Below are 23032 nucleotides of genomic sequence, written 5' to 3'. Positions count from 1 at the left end.
TTAGGAAGAGACTCGCCGATCACTAAGCACTGACACGGTACGGAACGATATTCACGCTCGCAACAATTCCCCTTGGTTCCATGATTCGAAATGCCCCTGACTGTCCGACCCGCTTTCCCATACCCATTGCGAACCCCCTCATGGTTCGCCGGGCACATGTCCCGTTCGCTGCGCGAACTCCCCTCTTTGCTAGAAGATATTGACCTGGTCATCGAAGCGAGGGATGCGAGATTACCGTTGACCAGCATCAATACCGCTTTTGATTCGTTACTGAGGAAGAGTAGAGGGAAAGGGAAGGAACGGGAACGGGTGGTGGTTTATACTAAGCGGGATTTGGCAGAGACGAGGTTCGAGGAGGTAAGTGTTGGTCTGGATTCATACGGATTGGTGGTCAAGAGCGAGAGGACTAGTGGAAGCGTCCCATCATTTTGCAGCTCTAGTCCGAACGAGATGTTGACAGACATCGATAGTGAATGGGGCTCGAGCTGACGGCTACTTTGATCACCCTACAGCCCCTCAAGAAAGCATTTCTCGCACAAACGGGTCAAAGAGTCATGTTCGCAGACACGAGAATAGACAGAGATGTTCGAGAAGTCTTACGACACGCAGTGCGTGAGTCAGCCTCCCTAGAAAATACAGTGTTTCTTGACACGATACCCTTGTCCATAACATGGAAACTGGCAAGCTCCAAGCTCTGATCAGATTCAGACAAGCAGGAGATGAAGAACGATCGCTGATGTGAAAATCTGCATGGATCTCAGGGATAGCAAAAGATAATCGAGAGACAATACCGGAAATGCGAGTCCTGGTGGTTGGAATGCCCAATGTCGGCAAGTCATCCTTACTGAACGCATTGCGTCGAGTCGGCGTGAGAAAAGGTAAGTCGTTAAAACATGCAAAATTCTGCGAGAGAAATCTCGCTTCATCATGTTGCCGTTCCTGTATGGCTGAGCTGATCATACCACTGTTTGTTCCTTTAGGAAAAGCATTTCGGACTGGTGCAGAAGCGGGGATCACCCGAAAATTGACAGGTACAGTCCGGATACACGAAGACCCAAGTGTATATGTGTACGACACGCCAGGAGTTATGATGCCTTATCTTGGCAAAGGAGAAGACGGAGCGGAGAGGGGATTGAAGTTGGCCTTGACAGGTGCGTCGACCAGCTCAGCGAAGACGGTCGTGAAGACTGACAGGATTTTTTCTTGTATAGCTGGAATCAAGGAGAGCCTGTTTGAACAAGATGCCATGTTGGATTATTTGCTTTGGAGGATGAATCAGCGTTTGATAATGGATTCTGACCTCGTCGAAGGGGATCCTGCAAAGCGTGAGGCTCTGCGTATAGTCGATCTTGGGTAGCGGTAGCAAAAACAAGATCACAAACATCTTCCTTTGAAAGAACTGACAAAAACTCTCATTCTATAGACCAGTCATACCTATCCCGGTTGCCGCTGCCAGCGACATTCGAACCGACCGACCATCTCCCTACGCTCCTCGATGCATTGGCAGATAGTCTGGCAGCTCGCAAGAAGGGCGGAGAGAGGGATTACGAAGGTGTCATGGGCTGGCTGTTGCGTTTCTGGAGAGAAGGGAAATTGGGAGGTTGGACTCTGGATGATCTGGAGGGGGATGGGAGGGGGAAGGATGGACAAAGAGTTGGTGGTCCGTTGACTAATACGACCCTGATAAACAAAGATGGTGGAACAAGTAGCGCGTCGGATCGATCACCGATAATGAAAGAGAATCACGATATCAATTCGGAGTCATCATCACCATCAGCCGCATCCGCAGAATCAAATACGATCTCCACTTCCGGACCTGACATCCCCACCGAGCCCTGCTCAGCCGATCTCGACTCGAAAGTCTACTCGGCGGTCCAACAGTTCCTAGCTCAGAACAGTATCTCCTACTCATCGTCCTTGGACCCTTCCCGTCCGGATCTTGGCAGGAGTGGTGGCGGTTCAACACCGATATCGATGAATCAGCAGAAAAAGGCTCAGAAGAAACAGAAGTTGTCAGAGAGGGATGACAAGTTGCGTGCGAAGGGGGTCAATGTGAGGAGAAGGAAGGAGGTGACCCTGGGGTTAGCGAAGGGGAGTAGGAAAGGTGAGATCGGGAGGATTGTCAGAGGAAGACGATGAGGTTTGTCGGGATGATGGTCCCGTCCAGCTCTGACTGCGTAGTGGCAAGAGCGAAAGTATGATCCGGACGATCTTCGTCGCGGGTCTCATGGACCAGGATGAGGCTTTACATAGAACAGTGGGGACCAAGTCAAAGGACAGTTGTATTCATGACACACCTCCAGCTCATTGCATATTTCGTATTCACAATTCATATTCATGTATGTATGTTTACTATCACTTACAATTCCATACTTCGAGTACCTTGTCCCCTCACTCGACTGGACACTCGAACAAGCGTGTTGGAAACTACTGAACGAAATTGTACGAAAGAAGCCTTTGATCGCTGGTCTTGAAGAACTCTCGATTCTGCTCTGCTTGATGATGTTCGATCAAACAGCCGGGTCATAGAACCTATGAAACAAGAAGAAAGTCAGCTACGGCATTCGCAATTGGCTGCTGGCGGAATCGGCAGTATGGAGACACCCACCAACAGACCAAGGCGATGGAAAGATACGCCATCATCATGACGAATCCTTCGAGGTAATTTGTCCTCCCGTCTGAAATGGCGAAGTTGACGAGTAACACGGAGATCACAAGTGCGATGCTGCAAGTATGTCAGAGAAAGCGGTCCAAGTCAGAGTCAGATGAAGGAGTGACTGACGTCTCGAAGGTATCAAAGAACAACAACATTGGTTGACCGATTGCCCACCCGATCAAAACCAGGATAGGCAAGAGACACAACGATACTTGAATACTTGATCCAACAGCAATCGACATTGACAAGTTCAGCTTATCCTTGACAGAAACCGTGACTGCGGTGATGTGTTCAACCGAATTACCAATGACGGGTAACAGGATCAATCCTACAAACTCCCTCGATACATTCCCCGTCTCTGTCAACCCATCAATGGAACCGACGAGACATTCAGCAGTGAGACCAGCTAAACCGGTCATGACGCAGAGCATTCCCATGGCGAACATGAATCTGACCTTGGGCTGGACATGAACTGTGCCATCCTCGTCGACGTAGACTTCTGAGCTTGAATCGGAAGACGACGACTGCGACTCTGTGTCGTGATGGTTTCCGTGTCCAGAGGCGGGAATTCGCAATGTGTCGGTTGTGTGGGTGGGCGAAGTAGGACTGCCGCCAGTCGTGGTTGGACTATATGTCTTCTCCCCTTGTATTCCCTCGGTGGTAGAGGCATCTGCGACATCCGAATGACTTCGTTGTCGAGCTCGAGAAGCCACGGAGAATCGTCGAAATCTTCGGAAGGGCGAATGCCTTTCGCTCCTTCCTGAACGGATGGACGATGCCGATGATGAGCTGGAAGAGCTTGAAGAATCGACGATCGAATCGACCCAGTGAGGTCGAGGGAAGACGTGCTCGTGATGAGGCGCGGGACCGGGTAAAGGGTGCTGTACCTTCTCTCGAGGGATGCGGAACAGGTACGCATGGGCTGTAATTCGTCTGTCAGCCGAGAACGGGATTTTGCCTGACCTTGGTGTGACTACTCACTGTAAAGCTGGAATGTAAGGAACATGCCGTATACCGCCAACAAGATGAAACTCAATCCTCGGGACATCTTGAGCAGATTGGCCAACTCTTCACCCTCAGGCTGGAAGGCACCATTTCGAGTCGAATTGACGATCTCGGAAGTTGAGGGATAGGCGTAGTGGTACGCCGCAGGAAGGACAATCGCCATCAACTATTGGTGGAATTAGTATGGATCATTTCATAGTAAGAGAAAGAGCAGACATACCGAGATACCCAAGAGTGAGATGTGCATTTGCGCTCCAATGACTGTGTAGATTTGCTCATGGAATCGAAGACCACCAGCCTGAGTTTGGGTGAGCGAGATTCACTAGACGATCTTGACGATGACTCACGAAATAACTCATACCCAGTACAAGTAGGACTGGCAAGCAGCGAGTGATCAGTGACCAATACAGCAAACAACAAAGCAAATTACCGTTACTGAGAATACTTCCAACCATACTGGCTTGCACGATATCGATTTCGCCCTTGACCAAAGCGAGAATGGCAATAAGCAGTTCCACGGCATTACTGAAATATACAAAATCAGGACTCGATACTGATTTGGCGTATGAATCAGTAACTCACCCAAAACTTGCATTCAGCAGACCACCCCATGATTCTCCGACTCGGTGTGCCAGCTCTTCGGTGCTGTAGGACAATTTATATCGATCAGCAGTGGACTTGGTGATTGCCGCTTGAAGATGGCAGACACTCACGCGAAACCGAGACCACCGGCAAGCGGAACGATACCAATCAGAGAAGTGACGAATACCGCCACGGGGTTCTGATGGGTGAAATGGAGTGCCCATGCGATTGGCAGGATGATCGGCGTGGCGCAAAGTGCGGGCTGGGATTTGATCGTGTTCTGATAGAACCAATGTCAGGTCAAGTGTAACTCGCCAGTAGGATAGGAGTAAAAGATAGGGTGCGCACCTTGAAACACTGGCCCCAAGTCGGTTCATCGAAATGCTTCTTGATCTTTCTCTCCTCTTCGCCACCTGGTGGACCCATCTTTGGGGGAAGTGGGATGGACAACCCTTTCAATGGTGCCAATCTATTCCTCGTGAAGTTGGTGGGCAGAGCGGGTTCCGAGTTGGATCGGATCGTTGTGATTTCATGATCATGATCGATCTCAACTTTGCCACCACCACTGCCGGTGTGGACCTCCTCGTGAGATAGCGGGGAGTCTTCGACACCTGTGATGGTGATTGATGGATATCGAGCATGACCCGGACGAGATCGAGGCTTCAAGATGGTTTTGGGGGAGAAGAAATCTTTTGATCGGATGGCACCGTATTCGAGTGGTGGACTGTTCTTGGGTCCAATCGGCTCGGCGAAAGAAATTGGATCGACATCTTGGGTTGGATCGGTATCTGTTGTGGTGTTGCCGCTGGTGGCACCAATAGGATTAGAGAGAGTAGGAGTGGCTGTCGTTACGTCTGTGTTGATGGGAGTTGGTTCCTCTCGTTCTGTTCTGTGAATATTGTGGGAGTAAGGTCTATGATGACCTTCTATATCCGGTTCAGGCTCAGATTCGATAGTTGGAGTCACGGTCATTGAACGCAGGGATTGTCTCTCTGTGGGTAGAAATGCTTTGCGACGGTGCAAGTGTCCACTCAGTCAAGTGTGATGATGTGAGTAAAAGAGGTGAAAGAGAACGGTGGCAACGCAGTTGTAGTATTGTCGGATGGAACGGGACGAGCGACGATAAGGACGCAGACGATGAGCCAGAAATGATGCGCTACACCCATGCGGTGCATTTGCGTGATACACCTATGATGCGATGTCAGAACAATGGATAAGCAATGTCTCGGCGGTCTTGGCATTGCTTTGTCTCGATCTGGTCAAGTGTCACTGTACACACCGCTGGCCGAACAGACTGGTTGTTTTGCTGGCAGACTCGATTCGTCTTTACGATGGGTGGAAGTCTGATGCATGTCAAGTCGTGGACCGCGTCCGACCAACCTGCAATTGTGGTATACGAGAAGAACAAGGAACAGACGTCAAAAAGACGTTGATACGTTTTCGTGTCCGAGAGACAGGACCGTACTGCAACGTTTCAGATCCATGATCCCACCGCGTCGCAATTGGCCCTACTCCCTACCCACTTGCTCGTTTGGTCCACCATCTTTTCGGCCCGAGAAGACACGAGGAGAGTTGAGCCAAGATTCGGTCAACCGGTGGATTGGCCGCCGAGAGAACAGAGGGCACTTGGAGAGCGAAAGCACAAAAGACCAACATGCCAAGCTCTGTTTGATACAGGTGTTTCTTTGAACCAAGAGAGCCGGTCATCGGGCGAAGCGTGGAAAGTCACTACCGTCTATCAGCAGGAGTGTATCCCGTAATAGCCTTGGCATTTGCAAAGCAGCCAGGACACGGGCTTCATATGGTCATGGTGGATGATGAGATGTGTACCCAAATAGAATATCAGATCCTGTCTTAACTACCGATTCCAGTAATAAACCGGATGGATTTCTGCCAAGACATGAGAGCGACTGCGTTTGCGGGATGCGTACGTGCGGAACTAGTCTGATCTATATTTATCTTCTTCTTCTTTTTCCCCTCCTCCTGCGTCTCTATCAGGTCTTTTGCTCCCCCTTCTGGACGCGTGCAGGCTCATCCGGTCCCTAAACATGCTCCCATATGACATGATGATCACAAACATTGAGACGTATGGCATGACAATCTCACAGAGAGAATTCGTAGAGAGAGTGCCAGCGGCCGGGTACAGACGTGTCTACGTGCACCAATGGGTCTGTGGAGCAACATTTTTAGCCAAAAGTCGTCTCTGAAAGAGCACCAGGGAGTATTCGTAGATCTTCCTTGGCTTAAATTGGCACGTCCCTTCCAGAAATACCCACGCTGATGATGTAGGTGACAGGCGTTGTGTGATCGTGATCGTAATCGGATTCGCCTTGGCTCAGGAACTGTGGGTGTGCGGGTGTGTTGGCAGATCATCAAAGGGAAAGGGGAAGGAGAAAAAGCAGAAAAACAGCCCCAACGAGAGAGAGAGGGAAGAAAAGTCTTGGCAGACTTCGTTTATCACCCATTATTAGCATACAGCATACCTCACTGCTTTTCCAAGAATAATCACCACAGGGCTTATATAGAACTCGTTCCCGATGCATTTGATATAGAGGCAGAAAGAAGACCCACCTTCCCTTCACACACAAACCCACCTCTGCATCCACAGATATCGCTTCCCCAATCATCATCACCACCCCACCCGGACATACACAAAGCTGTAGAAACCATATCATAAAACCCACCTCGCAACCGTGGAAATCGACGAGTAGCAGGAGACGAGAATAAGCACTTGGCATTCAAAACCACCCGAGAGGAAAAGAAAAGAAAAAACGCCAAGACCGCACCTTGTTCCATTCATCTCCCGGTACTGCATAAGCACCACAAATCCTGATTCAAAAGCAGATCTCCCATCCCCCTACTTTCTTCCTTTCTGCCATCTACTTTCTCTCTTTCGCATACAATCGATCAAGTCAATCATCTACTAGTCACTCAAGTTCCCACCACCTCTCGAACAAAATGTCAACTACCGCCGGTCCATCATCGCGCCACTCTCATTCCCCTCATCCCCACGCCCACGCCCACGCCTACGCCGCACCGCAATCACACCACTATCGACACCACCCATACGCTCATCCGGTCAACGCCAAGCCTCCTCCCGTCGCTTCGTCATCACGACCACGACCGAACGGAGAACTTCCTCCTAGTCCTCCGAGATCAAGAAGGGATATGAGCGAGACGCCAAGTATCGGTCTGGGAGTGGCATTCGGTGGTAACGCTGGTGGAAAATGGTGGGAAGAAGAATTGGTGAGTCACCTATCGAATAATGCATGAAACTTGACTACAGTTGCTGACCTTTTGTCGATTCGTTACAATCAGCCCGCTCCTCCTGCATCTCTCTCGAGCATACTCGACTCGTTCAGGAAGAGCGGAGAGGGAGATAGAGACTTGTTGCTCAGTATTCTCGGTGCCAAGAAGGCCGAGGAAGAGGTACGTCGTCAATCATATTGAATAGACCCTGGTGGTCGCACATCTAAGCTTATTCTTGTGTTGCAACCTTCAGCGCCTCACCGCCGTCATTCACACCCGACTCACTATCCTTCAAGCTCGACTTTCTCTCCACTCAGCTGCCGCAGCCGCTGCCTCGACTTTACCTATTGGTATGCCGCCGTCTCACGAAGCTGCTTCCCCATCCCACTTGGACATGCCTCCTCCTGCACTCGCCATCGAGAGAACGCCTAGCCTCACTTCTTCTCGAGGACCCGGTAGCGCTTCGGACGGCATCAACTCGCCTCCTCTCCCTGCGAATGCTGGACCGAGTCCGTCTATGGGATACATGCAACCTCCTCCTGCACCTTCTTCGAATGCTTCGACCTCACCGATCCCGCCAACAACCGTCTTAATGGACAAAGAGAGAGAACCATCTCAACAGAGATCGTATTGGCAACTCCCATCTCTCAACTCTTCTCTCCGGGCTCCTTCTCCCGCTCGAGGCACATCGCGATCACCTGGTGTGATTTCACACGCGCTTCCTCCTATCAGGATGCAAGAGGAGAAGAGAGGCTGTTGTCCAAGAGACTCGGCCAAGGGCAAAGACAGAGGTTCTCTTTCCCCCACTACCTCGAACGACGAGAGGAGACAGCGCTCGGGAAGCGGACTGGAGATGCTGTTGGATGCAGGTATGAGGGGTTTGGCTCGGGAGAGCTCGGAGAGAGATGTCTAAGGCAAACGCGTCTCATATATCCTTTGGTTTTTTAAGGGGATGGGTTGTATATGGTTTTGTAAGGTTACAAGGATGAACATATTCATGATCTGGCATGCGCATGTGTTGCATTGTTGCGATCTTATACAATTAAGTGTGTATGATCCACATGATCCACAACTTGGTCATCATCACGAAACGCCCGGAAGTCCACTTTGATATAGTCGCCTCCGAGTACCAAGTCCGGCTTCTTCCATCCCACCAGTCTACACCTCCACCTCTTTCATAGTCTCCAAAACTCTTTCCACCGCCGCTTTACCCAATGGCACCCACACCCATCTACCTGTCCTACCTTCGCCATCCAATCCCGCCTCCACCACCAGACCATGGTCTCTATATTCACCTATCAAGGCTTCATATCGCTCCGGTTCTCTGGCCACAAACTTATCTTTCGCCATCCCTTGCAAGACATCATTATCCACCGCGAAGATCGGAGCGATCTGAGCGGCTGGATGGGCGGTATGATGGATCGGTGTCGGAGGTAGATTTGCCAGTTGACGAGTCAAGAGTAATTTCAATAAACGTGCAGCCATAGGAGGTACGGAACGAAGGATCTGTAATGCTCCTTCTTCAGAGATCCCATTACCTGCACCTCCCGCTGCGGACAGTGATAATGACGTCGCACTAGCCGATAAGCGGAGATACGACAGCTCGAGAGTGTATGGTGCGTAGGTGGTCAGATTGTGATGAAGCCAATTGAACCCTCTGGAAGGAGGTGGCGTGCCCTTCCATTCTCCAGGAGCGATGCTGTGCGGCGGTGAGTTGGTAAGGGTCGAAGAAAATATCAACGGAGTGTGGAGATGGTCGTACGTCGCTATGAGTCGTATTAGAGGTGAAGACGCCAGTAAGGAGAGGATAGACAACGCTTTTGGAGACCGAAGGGACGGTGAGTCGATATTATGTATGACCAGATATAGAGGTGCTTTCGCCAATGGATATTCACGTCTTTTCGAAGCAGGTATAGAGTCATGCGGAAGGAAATGAGCATATATTCGATGGGCTGATCGATCCACTGGCGTGGTACAGTTGTTCGGGACTGGAATTTCCTGTGGTACACCCAAGGTATCTTCGATCTGACTCAAGACGTCTCTTATCCCGAGTTGAGGGAAATGTCCGTTGATGACTACGCAATGGCCTTGTTTCGCCAACCGTTCCCTGACAAAGCGATTGATCGCGGATCGCTTCGATCCAAATCCATAGAAAAGCAGTCCAAACCCGGCTTCCAATTCGGCTGACCATTGATCGTATCGCTCCTCAAAGGTTTCGGGAGGAATAAGGGTCGAACGTGAAGATGATGATTGCGATGTATACTTGTCGTAAGCTTTCTGTGACAGTGGTCGAGCGAGTGAAGAATAAGAGTTTCCTGATGTTCTCGAAGGTCGAGATGCCAGTAAGAAATACGCATCCGCTTTGGAAGGTTGGATGATACCTCCTCCTCCTCCAAGACCCACCAGATCTTGTTCTTCCTCTAAAGCAGTCTTGCGTTTCGGTGTCTTTCGAGGCGTCATCCCACTTGCGCCGGGTGTTCGTGATCCTCTTCCCCCTCCTCGTCTGGGAGTTCCGCCGCCGCCCTTGCTTTTCGGCGTTGAACTTCCTACCAAACCCGTCCTCCCTCTCTTGGATGGTGTCCTCCTACTTTCCGTAGCTGCATCATCCTCTTCGTCCAGATCAAGATCCGCGTCATCATCCTCTTCTTCATCGTCCGAAGGTTGTTCGAATCCATCGCGGTCCCCACCTTCGCCTTCTGAAGAGGAACCGGACGAATGATGATCGTGGTATCCCGTCAAGAAGGAGACCAGGTGAGAAGCGGAAGGTTCGTCATCGCCATCGTGGTCGAGGTCAGGAGGAGCGCCTGTGGGTAGCGCGGTCAGGTCGGGGGATGCAGGACTTGCCGCTCTTCGTCGTTTGGTTGGTCGTGGAGCCATCTTGGTATCCTAGTATCGTACAGATAGCCAGTCTCTGATGTACAGAGTTCCCCGTCCTATACTTTGAAATGTTGGTCGTGAGGGATGTCGAGTATAGTTGACAACAAAAGTCGCGTACACTCTTGACCCCTCCACTTTTCATTATTTGACTACTTTCATTCACCAAAGTCATCCCGATCCACGCGTCATCTAGGTCGAATCAATCAATCAATCCCGCATTGCTTTGGGTTGCTCTTCTTACCTTTGACATCATCCCATACTTGGGTCTGAATCATTACTAAAGGATCACTCACGATGCCATCATCTACTCCGAAATCGAGTAGACCGAGTGAATCGCCAAAGAAATCACAAACTCAGAGTCAGGAGAAGAAAAAGGCTAACACATCGGCGGCGATCAAGAAGGACGATAAACCTGCCGGGAGGGATATTAGGGGATTTGTGAGTCGAGCTCCTGGTGTACAATAGGAGATGAAGGTCGTGCAGAGGAGAAGAGACTGATGCGATGGATTGCGACTATGTAAAGTTCGGAGCTGGAGTGGGTCATCTCCCTGCCCCTGGGCCAACAGTACCTCAAGCTGATATATGGAGTAGGGATCGACATCGACTGCAAGGAATGGTTCGGGCTCGAATCGAGCGAGTGGGACGGGGAAGAAACCGATCACCATAGGTCAGCTTATCACACAGAACGGAGGCTTTCTTCATGAGCTGATTGCAGTGTCCATTCAGATGACAGCGATGACGAAGAGGAGGAAAAGGTTGAGAAGAAACCGAGGTATGTTCACAACCTTCCCTTGGCAGCAAGAATGGCCTGGTCATTAATATGCCGATTTGACATTCCTTTGCCATCACAGTGTCAAGTGAGTCAGCTTGTTGGACCTGCTGGATGGTCAACAGAAGTTGACCATATTGCAACAGCTCAAAGCTTGCCGCTGCTTCCAGCAAAGCTACAACTTCGAAACACTTCGCTTCATCGTCTTCTAGCTCTGTACGTTTCGGTCTCTCCTCTTACCGTCAAGTACAGTCGAACAGCTGATCTGATAGCATCTATACTCGCATAGCACAAACCAATCGTTCTCGACTCATCTGATGAAAGCTTGACTCCGCCTCCAAAGTCCGAGCCTGAGACCAAGGCGAAGTCTTCTGCTGCGACAAAGGTCAAAGTCGAATCTAAACCTGTACCGGCCAAACGGAAAGAGCTGGTCGTTTCTTCTGACGAAGATCAGGATGAGGAGGCAAAAGTGGATGTCAGACCTTCAGCGAGAAAGAGACAGAGTTTAGGAGGTGGTTTGGGGAAGAAGGTCAATTATTTGGAGTCAAGCGACGAGGATGAAGAAGAGGTGGAGTCGAAGCCGACGATCACGACAAAGGGCAAAGGACCAGCGAAAAAGAAAGAGCCTTCCGTGAGTCTTTTGATATATATGTCTTCACGCCCCACGATGCCCGACTGACACTGGTACACATAGCCAACCAAAGTTGACTCTGAATCTGAATCCGAATCCGAATCTGACGAAGATGAGTTCATCGACGACGAGGACAACGACGATCGACCGAAGAAAGGCAAAGCGAAATCAAAAGCTGCCCCGAAATCCAAAGCCACTCCAAGGAAAGCGCCCACAACAGCGAAGAAGGCGACCCCGGTAAAGAAGACTACACCTGCGAAGAAACCTGCTGCGAAGCTCGAAGAGAAGGACGACGGAGAGAAGGATGGGGGAGGTGAGAAGAAGAAATCCACATTCAAGTAGGTCAAGGTGTACCTCCTGCCTGAGTGGCCGTTCCAAGGGAGCGAACAGATGCGTCGATCAAGTGACGAAACTGACTTCTTCTAGCTGGAGAGCAGCTGCTGCAGCTCGGTCGGCGGGACCGAGAGCTCCAGGATCGAAGGAGATTCCTGAGGGAGCGCCGGACTGTCTTGCGGGTTTGACATTCGTCTTCACTGGTGAATTGGAAAGTCTCGGAAGAGAGGAGGCGCAGGAATTGGTCAAGCGTTATTCCGGGTAAGCACCTGTTTGCGTGTATCAAGCGTTGGCCCCCATTCGATCTTCCCAACCGTCTTTCAAAGTGCCCCAACCGTATTAAGTGAACCGTCTTCTCTCGTCATGAGAGGCACACCTTGTTCTATGCGTGGCGTCGGCACTCTTGTCAACCTGACAGCTGACGGTGCCTTGAATCACTTGATAGCAAAATCACTTCCGGCCCGTCTGGCAAAACGTCTTACGTCGTGATTGGCGACAACGCTGGAGCAGCGAAACTCAAAACGATAACAGAGAAGAAGATACCCACAATGACCGAGGACGAGTTCTTAGAATTCATTAGATCCAGATCTGCTGGTGGAGAGATGGATGAGAAGGCCGCGAAAAAGAGAGAAGCAGAGGAAAAGAAAATACAACAGCAAGCGCGAGAATTGGAAGAAAGAGAAAAGGCAGAAGAGAGGGATCGGAAGAGAAAGGAAAAGGCTCTGGAAGGGACGGGAATCGCGGCCAAGTGAGTAGAGAATCATCGACAGAGGGGGTTTCATGGAGATGCTAATTTCTTCTGGGGAGCAGGAAAGTCGCTCCAGCGTCAGCACAATTATGGACAACCAAATACGCTCCTCAGAACCTCAAGGAGATCTGCGGCAACAAAGCTCCTGTCGAGAGATTAGGTCTGTGGCTTCAAGAGTGGTCAGTCCCGATCGTCTGCCCTCCCAATCTGTATTGCAGTATGCCGAATTATATACTAATCGTACGATGGGGGTCGGTTTTCAGGCAAAAGAACTACAAATCAGGATTCAAGAAGCCCGGCAAAGATGGCATGGGTATATATCGTGCTGTGCTGATATCTGGACCACCGGGAATCGGAAAGACGACTTCAGCGCATCTGATGGCGAAGCAAGCGGGGTATAACCCGATCGAGCTGAATGCTAGTGATGCCCGAAGCAAGAAACTTGTTGAGGTGGATTCAATCTCCGTTGTTCAGGCGCTGGCGCTGGCGAGGCGAGACCCAATGCAGATTTCTGAGCCCAAAGCTGACTGTCGTGGGTTTTAGAACTTCACAAATATCGATAACGCTTCTCTAGATGGCTTCTTCCAAGGCTCAGGAGTAAAGGTGAGGCCTTTGAACCCCTCGTCAGAATCAGACTAGTTGCTAATTCGCTTCATGCATTAGAGCACCACCGTTGCCGATGTTCGGGTTGATTCGAGAACGTGTTTGATCATGGACGAAGTGGACGGAATGTCGGCCGGTGACCGAGGCGGAGTAGGAGCTTTGAATGGCTTGATAAAAAAGACCAGAGTGAGCGAATCATGAGTTTGAAAGAGCTAGGGTACCTCAGGCTCATCATGCCTTCTCTCAGATACCGATGGTCTTGATCTGTAATGATCGGACACTGCAGAAGATGAAGCCGCTTCAAGGCACAACTTACAATATGACTTTCAGACGGTAAATCGTGCTCTGCCTTCGTTCAGATGCTCGTGGCTCACACAGCATGCAGACCTCAGCCGGCCGAGATCAGATCAAGAATCATGTCAATCCTATTCAAGTAGGTGATCGGCGTATACGCTCGAAGCCCGAAGAATGATTGACATTATCATCTTGACCCATAGAGAGAAGATGAAAATCCAGCCAAACGTAGTGGATGAGTTGGTCAAGGGAGTCAATTCGGATATCAGACAGGTCTTGAACATGCTTTCGACGTACAAACTCGGCAAGAATCAGATGGACTTTGATGAAGGAAAGAATCTGTAAGCCTAGCTTTCGATTCCCTGGCTGGGTTGTCAAATGAAGGACCACTTCAAGTCGCTCAATTTCTCGCTGATCAATCTGTAATTGGATCAGAGTAAAGCTGAATGAGAAGAATACCATCCTAACGCCATTCACCATCATCGACAAGCTGACAGGACCATATGCGTTCTCAAAAACAAGCAAGGAGACTCTCGGAGACAGGATGGAGTTGTACTTCCACGATTTCAGCTTTGTGCCTTTGTTCATGCAGGTGAGTGGGCCGACTTCATCATGATCAGTGCGGCTCCGGGTGCATCAATGTGGTCAATCGATGTTCGAAAGTCGTCAATTCGGTCTGATCCGAATCTGACTGGGCTGAGCTGAAGCTGATGACCCTGATCAAATAGGAACACTACATCAAGACCAGCCCCGCTCTGACTAACAACTTGGACGGACCGCCCAAAGATCTTAAACATCTGGAGCTCCTCAGCAAGGCGGCAGACTCTGTCTCAGACGGAGATTTGATTGACCGCATGATTCATGGGTGAGTGATGCATTCCGTTTCGACCGATGATTGTTTCGCAGCATCGACGGGAGCTGACCTCCTGTGCCACTGCCTTAGCTCTGAACAACATTGGTCGCTACTCCCGTTACACGCCGTTGCATCAACGGTAAAGCCCGCTTCGTTGATCTACGGCCCAATGAGAAGTACAGGAGGTGGGCCTGGAGCCTGGGGACCTGCATTCCCTCAGTGCGTGTCGTCGAGGATTATGAGCAATTTTTAGTGATACTGACAATCGGGCGCTCGTTTCTCAAAGATGGTTGGGCCAAAACTCGAAGCAAGGGAAGCTCGGACGACAACTCACCGATATTCAGATTCGCATGAGACTGAGGGTCTCTGGTAGTCGGGCTGAGATCAGAGAACAGTACATGCCCTTGTTGGCAAGCAAAATTGTCTTACCGCTCGTCCAGCGTGGCCAGGTACGTCTTCTTCACTCTACTTTCCACCGCAATCCCATATACACTAGGGCTGATACGGCTGCTCAATCATTAGGAGGCCGTCGAGGAGACCATTGAGTACATGGACGAATATTATCTCGGGAAGGACGATTGGGATGCGCTCGTGGAACTTGGAGTGGACACGATGAGTGAAAATATCATCACGAAGAAGATCCCTACAGCGGTCAAATCCGCTTTCACGAGACAGTGAGTGACTGTCTGCTGCAGCTCTTTCAAAAGCTGCATCACGCGACACAGGTAACGCTGAAGGTGTATGACTAGGTACAACAAGGCCGATCACCCTATCGCCTTTCACAAAGGAGACATGTTTGCAGCTTCGAAGAAGAAGATTGCAGATACAGGACCTGCACCGGATAACGAGGATGTCTTCGAGGTGAGTGTAGGAGCGTCTGCGCGGCTATTCGTCAATTCGCTAAGTCAATACGTTTCATAGGAGGATGAACCGGTACCTGATGATGTATCGGAGAAAGAAGAAGAGGAAGTGAACGACGTGACGAAAGACAAATTGATCAAAGCTGTCAAGCCGAAAGGAGCATCTGCGAAAGGGAAGGCAGTGTCTAAAGCTAAGAAATAAGCGGCAGATTGAATTTGACGTGGAGTGGGTTGGTTCCTACTATTGTCTTGAGAAGACCGGGGACACCCATTGGATAGCGTAGAGGACATGTAACACTTGACACCACTGAGCTAGTCGAGATTTGCGTTGTCAAGGCATCGAACGTGAGGTCGAGAATGAACAATGGCGATGGAAAAATGTTGATTTCCAGGCTCTGAAGGTGTGCGATCCCAGCACAGTGCATTCCGTCAAGTGCTTAAACGAATCCTGTGGTGAGTCGTGAGTATCGTCTGATATTTTACGAATCTGCGCCAGAGCTCTGTGGGTCTTGTTCAGAGTTGCTTTTCGAATTGTGGCGGGACACAAGCATCTGATCTGCAGTACGACTTTCCGCTGAATCTTTGCGTCCCTTGACTGTCCGCTTGGTCGAGATTGGAATTTTGAGTCTTGTGCTCGAATATGCACCATTCATGGACAGTACGAGCAGTGAGGGTGATGGATCGAGGTTTCCAAGATCGTAACACGACCAATCCCATCTGTGGTCCGTTGTTCCTGGAGTTGGCGGATAAGAAACACCTGGGAAGCTCTGGTCAGCTCTGGTCAGCTCAGCTCAGCTGTATGACGATGAACTCGTCTGCAAGTGTCATTGTCACCAGCGCTTCTCGACCAAGGTCTGATCACTTGACATCGTCTACTTCACTTTTGCCAAAGCCATCAGAACCAGCCCCGCATCTTTACCTCTCGTTCAAATCAATCAACGCGACACCGACTGAATTCGCAACTTCTTCGCCATTCACCATCAACGCAACCACCACCGCCACCGCCACCGCCACCGCGATCGCCTCCTCCATTCCCTCGCCAACCCCGCCCTCGTCAAATCCACTAGACAGCACCTCCCTCCATTCGTTTGCACGATCGCTATCAACCTATATCACATGCGGTGCTGCTATATTGGGCATCGTCATCTTGATATGGATGGGGACGTGGTTTTGGAGATGTCAAAGGCGGAAACAGAGATTCCAAGCGTACGACAAGGATGAACACTACAACAATGATGATGGTGAGGAGGGTACGAGGATCAGATCAAGGGAAGGAAGTAGTCGGAGTAGTGAAGAAGATGGCCCGCAATTCAGAGAGGGCGAGGACGGCGATGGAGCCCCTCCTTAGGATAATTACTCTGTAGAAAAGGGTTTGGTGAAAGGTAGGAGGATTGAGAAGTATAGAAGGATGAGATGAGCTGGGATCCTGAGACGGGAAGAGGAAGGACCTACGATGAGATACAATGGGATATGGAAGTTCGACAGAAGCATTAGATGGGCAATGCTCGCAAAGTATCTACCGGTGTCACGAAGGGCATGAATCACGGAGGTGAGCGGATTGGCATCGAAACCTGAGGCCAGTCGTGACATTGATCTATCTTACGAGCACAGAGTTCTCCATCCTCCGCTTTCCGTCATGTACTGTCTTATGAGAAACGTTACGATACAATGTGTCAAACCTGAGCATTGAATGACGATCTCGTCCGCATCTCCATATGTGCACCTTCTATAGCTGCGCCTCACATACAAGATTCGGTCCTCCGCACATCTGCCCGAAAATGGTCTCGCCCAACGCCACTCCATACAGTAGTCCAACACCTAGCAATCACACAGGTGACCATCCCTCCGTAATTTACCTCTCGACGCGAGTACAGAGTCGGACAAGGATCACGAGGCGACTACCGTGATAGGTCCATTGACGGCTGAGGCCCACACGCTCGAACGAGAGTCGTCAAGAGATGTGGAGGTTATGGGAGTCGACGGGCCTGCTATCGGCTACAGCCCAGATATCAGCATCAGGTCGACGCCAAGTCCGTGTGGAGATGACGGAAGGAGGAGTTCTACAGGGGGTCTGTTGGGTGAGGAATGAATGTAGAGATGTTGTTGTGTTCTTTATCCTCTAGAAGTAGGACAAGACAAACAAAGGATACAGGAGATGTGAGAATCAGCTCGTGACAACACCTGTTCATCGTTACGGAAAAGTTAGAAATCCCCCTTAGGTTCAGCTTGAATGCCACCTTCAGGAGTCAGCTCGGCCGAAGCGAGCTTTCTACGGTACGATCCAAACCATTGTTCCCAATGTCAGTGTGTCTCCTAGACGGTCAATAACATCCCTTGTTTCCCGTTCCTTTTCCCCAGCAAATAACCCGCGGTCCTACGATCCTGCGTACGATTGCCTTTGCGATCTTGCCAGGTCATCATCGAGTCGTGACGTTCTCTTCCCAATGTGCAGCTCTCCGCTTCATTATGTCCAGTCGGCCCTTCGGAATAAGAATGAGGATTCAGCTCGCCCCATCCGCAATGAACCATACACCACTCGGGAGGGAACACCCCTTCATCTGCACCAAACCTCAATTCAGGTAAAAGCCCCACCTCGCCTCTCCATATATCGATTAGGGCACTGTCCTCACTCCGGACCCAATCCCGCGTCATCACCAACGATGCGGATTCTGCTCGTGATCGAGACCAAGAGGGGGCGGGAGGGAGTTCTGGCAGAAGAGCAGAGTGTTTTGATTCGGCATAGCGTCCGGGAGCAGGAATCGCCTCGTGAGTTTCGGCTCCCTCATATAGCTTCGGACACGAGTTTGCAGTCACCGATAATACAATGTATGACGACAGAGGGACAAGCGATCGCTGAATATCCGGCGTAGGCGAGGGGGCGCCAAAGGGCTTGAGTGGCACGAGGGATAGTGGTCGTGGAGTCTCTTCAAGCTTGACTGAAATTGGATCTTCCCGACAGAGCAGTTCGCCCCAAGAGCGCCGTGGTTCGTGACCGTCGGCGTCGATTGGTTGGAGCCTTGTATTTGTCATTGTATTGGCCAGAAATCGGAGTGAGTAAAGTGACGATTGAGATCCTCGGGCTAAATGCAAGAGAGGTGTTCTGATCCTGAACCCATTTGAAGACCAAGAAAACTTTTGACATCCTTTGTGCGACCTATCCACTCCAAGCGCAAAAGACTACAGCTGTCGATCCGCGATACTTCGTTGAATGGTGACAATCACCTGGCCAGTCCTTTGTCTTCGTCATGTTCAAGCCGAAGTTGGGCTGGTCCCCCCAGATCTTCTCAGTATGGGGCAAGCCTTGTTAGTGCAGAACAAGTGTCCTAGCCTGCAAGCGGAATCAGAACCAAGATTTTTAAATTCCAAACAAGATGTTGATGTTATTGAAAAATCGAGTCAGACCAGTACCACAGAGCGGGCAAGTCGTCGCGGAGAACATGTTTCATGCAAATGATCGCCTAGCCATATAACTCTGAATCAGCGCCCATGCCTCCACTCCAACCTTCTGTCGTCCCGAACAAGCCTTCCCACGAACTCGGTTCTTGCAGTTGAACATCATTCTCTGGCATGGACAGTGAAGCCGTCAGCTATCCGTGCTTTACATGTGGACAAGACAGCTCACCTATGCCTAATGTTTGCAAGACGACGCCAGCAAGAGCTATTGCGTCCCCACGATTATCGCCTTCTACACACCACGCTGTGACTGCGCCATGGGCGATATTCTCGCTAGCCAATGAGGAGAGCAAGCGTCGAGTGAGACCTGCAGCAGGGAGGAAAGGTGGATATGGTGCGGTGGCAGATGACGAAGGGAAGGATGAATGAGCGGATTCGTCGATGTTGAGGTTGAGCGGAGGGAAAAGATCGGATAGCCGTTGGATAGGAGGCGGCGGGGAAGAAGGGAGATGAGGAGGAAGGACACGCTGGTGCGGTGTTCTGAAGAGTGGAATATCAGCTAGATGCCCGTGATTTCAAGTAGAATTCAGCCGACTCACAACAGTTGCGCATCATCTTGGTTCGCCGCATCTAAACTCGTAAGTATCATGACGGAGCTGAAAGAGTTGGCGGTTATGAAATCATGTAGAAGAGCGACATGGGCGTCTTTCTTTGTCTGAAAGGGACAAGAGGTTTGACAGAATATGAGCTGCTATACTCAACCGTATCAGGAGGTTGGTCAGCTCACCTTCAAAGTTGGGGACCTCTGTTGAACGACATAGACTTCACTGCCCGGTTGTCCATATACTGTTGAGAGACGCACGCATCGTCAGCGTCTCTCCTCCACTTTGCTTGATTACTCCTGTTGCTCACCTTCCAGACCACCGGTGACGATCTCGCCGTCTTCTCCAGCTCCTGCGAAAGGAGCTACCGTATCCCCTTTACCTATCCATCCTACTCTTCTCAGTCCCAGCGAAGCGACGAGCAGGTCGGCTGTTAGTTGCGGAACATTACCGAGCGAGACGGCAGGCTGTGATTAGTTTAGGTAGGTTTAGCGCTATGTCCCAGATCCTGGTACCGTGAACCTACCAATATGAGAGTGGAACCATTGAAGCTACCAGCGTCGAACGTCTGAGCAGGATAGAATGTGGTCATGTTGTATGGGTATGCATCAGACCGAGACAAAGAAACTGGAATGTCATTGAATATATAGTTATATCATTCTGAGCATCTTGAGATACCAGCTACGGTAGAAGTGATGACGTGGAAGATACAGTAGGTATTCGATGTTTTCGTGTTTCAGACCTCCGAAAATGTTTGATGAATCCGAACGCTTACTTTCCATACTTATTCATTGATACCCACCTCACTACGGCAGAGCGCAATGGGTTATTCGTTACGCCCGTTGATACGAGCGAGCAAGAGTCTCAGCCTTACTTGCAAGAGATGTCACTCGACGTCAACAAGTTCTTCGTTGGCCGAATCATCAACGACAGGTGCCCGACTTCGATTCGCTCCTTCTCCGACCGGTCATCTCCATTTAGGTGGGTTGCGAACGGCATTGTTCAACCATATTCTAGCTAGGAAATGGAAGGGAACATGGCTCTTACGTGTTGAAGACACAGACAGGGTGAGCTTCTTTCGATCGACTAATCTTCGGCAAATAGGACAAAGTACTTAGCTGACATCGACAATCGATAGACGAGATATACAGAAGGAGCTGTGGATAGTCTGCGTCAGGCTCTGGATTGGGCAGGACTGGATTACGACGAAGGTGTGGGAAGGGGCGGATCATATGGCCCGTACACTCAGGTGAGCTAGTGATTTCCCGTGGACATTGATAGCTCATGACCTGCTCCGAAAGTCCGAGAGACTCGACATCTATCATCATTACACCAAGGAACTTCTTTCGGTAAGTTGATCAAAGACTTCTGTTGAATCTGCTGACACTGGGTGAAGCGAAATGAGGCGTACGAATGTTTCTGCTCGCCTACCGAACTCGAAGCGATCAAGCTTTCGTTACATCAACAAGGCTTAAGACGTAGCTACGATGGACGATGCAAACATCTCACGGACGAAGAAGTAGGTAGACGGAAGAGGGCTGGACACAAGTATGTTGTTCGGTACAATGTGAGTGTGGATTCAGAAGATCATTGACAGAGTCGTATGCTGATCTATTTCGCCCCTTCTACAGACCACTCCGGAAGAGTTGGACATTCCGTCCGATCTCATCTTTGGGGACAATCAACCTACGACCACATCTGGATCTGACGATTTTGTATTGATGAAATCTGACGGGTGGCCTACCTATCATCTGGCAAGTGTGATCGACGATCATCTGATGGAGATCACTCATGTTCTTCGAGGCGAGGTAAGCTATCGGGAAACCCTGATCTTCCGGGACGATGTGGCTCACGGTATCCCGTTTGGTAGGAATGGTTACCGTCCGTACCGAAGCATCATTCGCTATACAAAGCTTTCGGCTGGACACCACCGAAGTTCGCCCACTTACCTTTGTTATGCAACCCAGATGGGACAAAGCTGAGCAAGAGACGAGGCGATACTTTCGTTCAGCATTACATGGTGAGCTCGGCTGCCTTTGTATATGAGAACGGGCGCTGAAGTTTGTCGGCTCAGAAACAAGGCTATGAGCCTGAAGCTCTCCTCAACTTCCTCGCGTTGATGGGATGGGACTACCATGCCGCTTTGTCATCTGCGTCTCCACTCGATCCTCATGTGCGAACGGACGGTCACTCGCTATACGAAGTGTTCACCTTACCTCAGATCATCGAAGCGTTCGACGTGTCGCACATCAATCATCGCAAAGCAGCTGTCAATGTGGGAAAGCTAGATTTCCTGAATAAGATGACTCTGAGAAGAAAAGCTGGGAGACTAGGGAAGGATGGCGGGATGATAGGCGTGGGAAAATCGGAGGAAGCGGAAGGAGAGAAAGAGGGAGAGAGGAAAGAATTGGTCGGGCGGTTTCAACAGTTGTTGAGGGAGGAGAAGGCTTTGAAGGGGTGGTGAGTGGTGCTGGCAACGCAACGAAGAAAGCGCAGCAGCTGATTGTGATGCGATGCAGTGAGCTGGTCGAAAAAATGGATCTAGTCGAGAAAGTGTTCGACGCAGAGCTGGTACGTTGCTTCATCTTTTCGCTTTGTATGACTCGGCGATGGGTGTACGAAGCTGAATCATGCGTTTTCTTCAGCCCCGAGCAGTTGTCCTCACCGATATGCCGATGCACTCCATCTTTTACTTCCTCCCTCCGACATATACATGCCACGAATCACAATCGATCCTAAAGGATCTGAACGCGAGATTATACTGTGAGTAGCATCTATCCCTTATCAGCGGAGTTCATACCACGCCCATTCCAAACGGCGATGTCTATAATCGCACGAGGGCTGATTGACCTTTCGTCTGGCAGGTCAATATACCCATCTGTTTGCGGATACTCTCCAATCACGAGCTTCTATCACCGGCCGTCTGGACGAAGATACAGTGTGGGAGGCTATCCATTCATTGATCGACCAATTGAAGATTGATAAGAAATCCAAGTTCTTGGTACCTATAAGACATGCATTGACAGAACGACGGGTGAGCGAGCGGGCGTTTTCTACTTTACTTCGAGGCAATTAGAGTGGAGCAGGTATAGGACCATAAAGAGGAAGTATATTTAGCTGATTGATATTGACGTTCGATCTCGGACATTTTCAGAAAGGACCGAGTATACCGGAACTCATAACGATATTGGGTCTGGATGAGAGTCTTGCGAGATTGAGAAGAGGGGAAGAGCACGTTCGTGGGTTGGAGTTGGAGAGGCGAAAGAGCGAGAAAGGATCAGGGGAGGAGTAGTGTGATACAGTAGAAGCGTGTAGATCTGTAACTTACATCTCACAATCCGGCTAAGTTCTGGGGCCAGGTTCAGTTCCCACTGTGAAAGGTATACGGGGATAGAGACATGACTTATGTCATGATGATAACACCTGATCGATCGTCAACAAAATGGCATCCATCTGTCATCATATGTGTCTTCGTTCTTCAGACGTTTTGTAATCCAAGTCCAGACGAAAAAGAATGGGAATGGAAATGGAAGTATCATAATAAAAGTACTGTACATCAACACTAGATGCACCGCGA

General features: G+C 50.1%; 8 protein-coding genes across 8 annotated transcripts; 5 read left to right on the top strand and 3 right to left on the bottom strand.

Annotated features, from left to right (window-relative positions):
• Positions 1-90: 90 nt before the first annotated feature.
• Positions 91-2139, top strand: IAR55_006217 (uncharacterized protein; the record flags this gene model as incomplete). The annotated part of the gene is made up of 6 exons (XM_066949304.1): positions 91-357; positions 513-612; positions 762-878; positions 981-1151; positions 1212-1325; positions 1424-2139. The coding sequence occupies 6 exons, from the start codon at positions 91-93 to the stop codon at positions 2137-2139; spliced, it is 1485 nt and encodes a 494-aa protein (XP_066800312.1).
• Positions 2140-2510: 371 nt separating this feature from the next.
• Positions 2511-5215, bottom strand: IAR55_006216 (calcium/proton exchanger; the record flags this gene model as incomplete). Its single annotated transcript, XM_066949303.1, has 10 exons — positions 2511-2532; positions 2609-2725; positions 2783-3578; positions 3638-3827; positions 3882-3959; positions 4009-4037; positions 4092-4186; positions 4244-4306; positions 4375-4523; positions 4592-5215. The coding sequence occupies 10 exons, from the start codon at positions 5213-5215 to the stop codon at positions 2511-2513; spliced, it is 2163 nt and encodes a 720-aa protein (XP_066800311.1).
• Positions 5216-7201: 1986 nt separating this feature from the next.
• On the top strand, positions 7202-8405 carry IAR55_006215 (uncharacterized protein; the record flags this gene model as incomplete). Its single annotated transcript, XM_066949302.1, has 3 exons — positions 7202-7489; positions 7562-7672; positions 7746-8405. 3 exons carry the CDS (start codon positions 7202-7204, stop codon positions 8403-8405), a joined length of 1059 nt encoding a protein of 352 aa, XP_066800310.1.
• A 245-nt stretch (positions 8406-8650) lies between these two features.
• IAR55_006214 (uncharacterized protein) lies at positions 8651-10369 on the bottom strand (the record flags this gene model as incomplete). The annotated part of the gene is made up of 1 exon (XM_066949301.1): positions 8651-10369. The coding sequence occupies one exon, from the start codon at positions 10367-10369 to the stop codon at positions 8651-8653; it is 1719 nt and encodes a 572-aa protein (XP_066800309.1).
• Positions 10370-10663: 294 nt separating this feature from the next.
• On the top strand, positions 10664-15662 carry IAR55_006213 (uncharacterized protein; the record flags this gene model as incomplete). Its single annotated transcript, XM_066949300.1, has 23 exons — positions 10664-10807; positions 10961-11036; positions 11096-11141; positions 11221-11226; positions 11285-11354; positions 11428-11769; positions 11833-12107; positions 12196-12363; positions 12548-12850; positions 12913-13029; positions 13114-13300; positions 13394-13453; positions 13514-13639; positions 13701-13786; positions 13839-13886; positions 13951-14088; positions 14183-14339; positions 14476-14612; positions 14691-14819; positions 14887-15049; positions 15123-15274; positions 15350-15461; positions 15522-15662. The coding sequence occupies 23 exons, from the start codon at positions 10664-10666 to the stop codon at positions 15660-15662; spliced, it is 3183 nt and encodes a 1060-aa protein (XP_066800308.1).
• A 474-nt stretch (positions 15663-16136) lies between these two features.
• IAR55_006212 (uncharacterized protein) lies at positions 16137-16808 on the top strand (the record flags this gene model as incomplete). Its single annotated transcript, XM_066949299.1, has 1 exon — positions 16137-16808. One exon carries the CDS (start codon positions 16137-16139, stop codon positions 16806-16808), a length of 672 nt encoding a protein of 223 aa, XP_066800307.1.
• Positions 16809-18918: 2110 nt separating this feature from the next.
• IAR55_006211 (uncharacterized protein) lies at positions 18919-20047 on the bottom strand (the record flags this gene model as incomplete). Its single annotated transcript, XM_066949298.1, has 6 exons — positions 18919-19022; positions 19083-19393; positions 19453-19568; positions 19641-19699; positions 19766-19922; positions 19982-20047. The coding sequence occupies 6 exons, from the start codon at positions 20045-20047 to the stop codon at positions 18919-18921; spliced, it is 813 nt and encodes a 270-aa protein (XP_066800306.1).
• Positions 20048-20276: 229 nt separating this feature from the next.
• Positions 20277-22747, top strand: IAR55_006210 (glutamate-tRNA ligase; the record flags this gene model as incomplete). Its single annotated transcript, XM_066949297.1, has 11 exons — positions 20277-20522; positions 20594-20704; positions 20757-20804; positions 20852-21022; positions 21087-21263; positions 21326-21475; positions 21530-21915; positions 21975-22026; positions 22101-22218; positions 22320-22489; positions 22610-22747. The coding sequence occupies 11 exons, from the start codon at positions 20277-20279 to the stop codon at positions 22745-22747; spliced, it is 1767 nt and encodes a 588-aa protein (XP_066800305.1).
• Positions 22748-23032: the final 285 nt, after the last annotated feature.

The sequence above is a fragment of the Kwoniella newhampshirensis genome, chromosome 13, assembly GCF_039105145.1.
Source record: "Kwoniella newhampshirensis strain CBS 13917 chromosome 13, whole genome shotgun sequence".
Lineage (NCBI taxonomy): Eukaryota > Fungi > Basidiomycota > Tremellomycetes > Tremellales > Cryptococcaceae > Kwoniella > Kwoniella newhampshirensis.
Note: the sequence above shows the minus strand (reverse complement) of the source record. Positions and strands in the feature narration are given on the sequence as shown.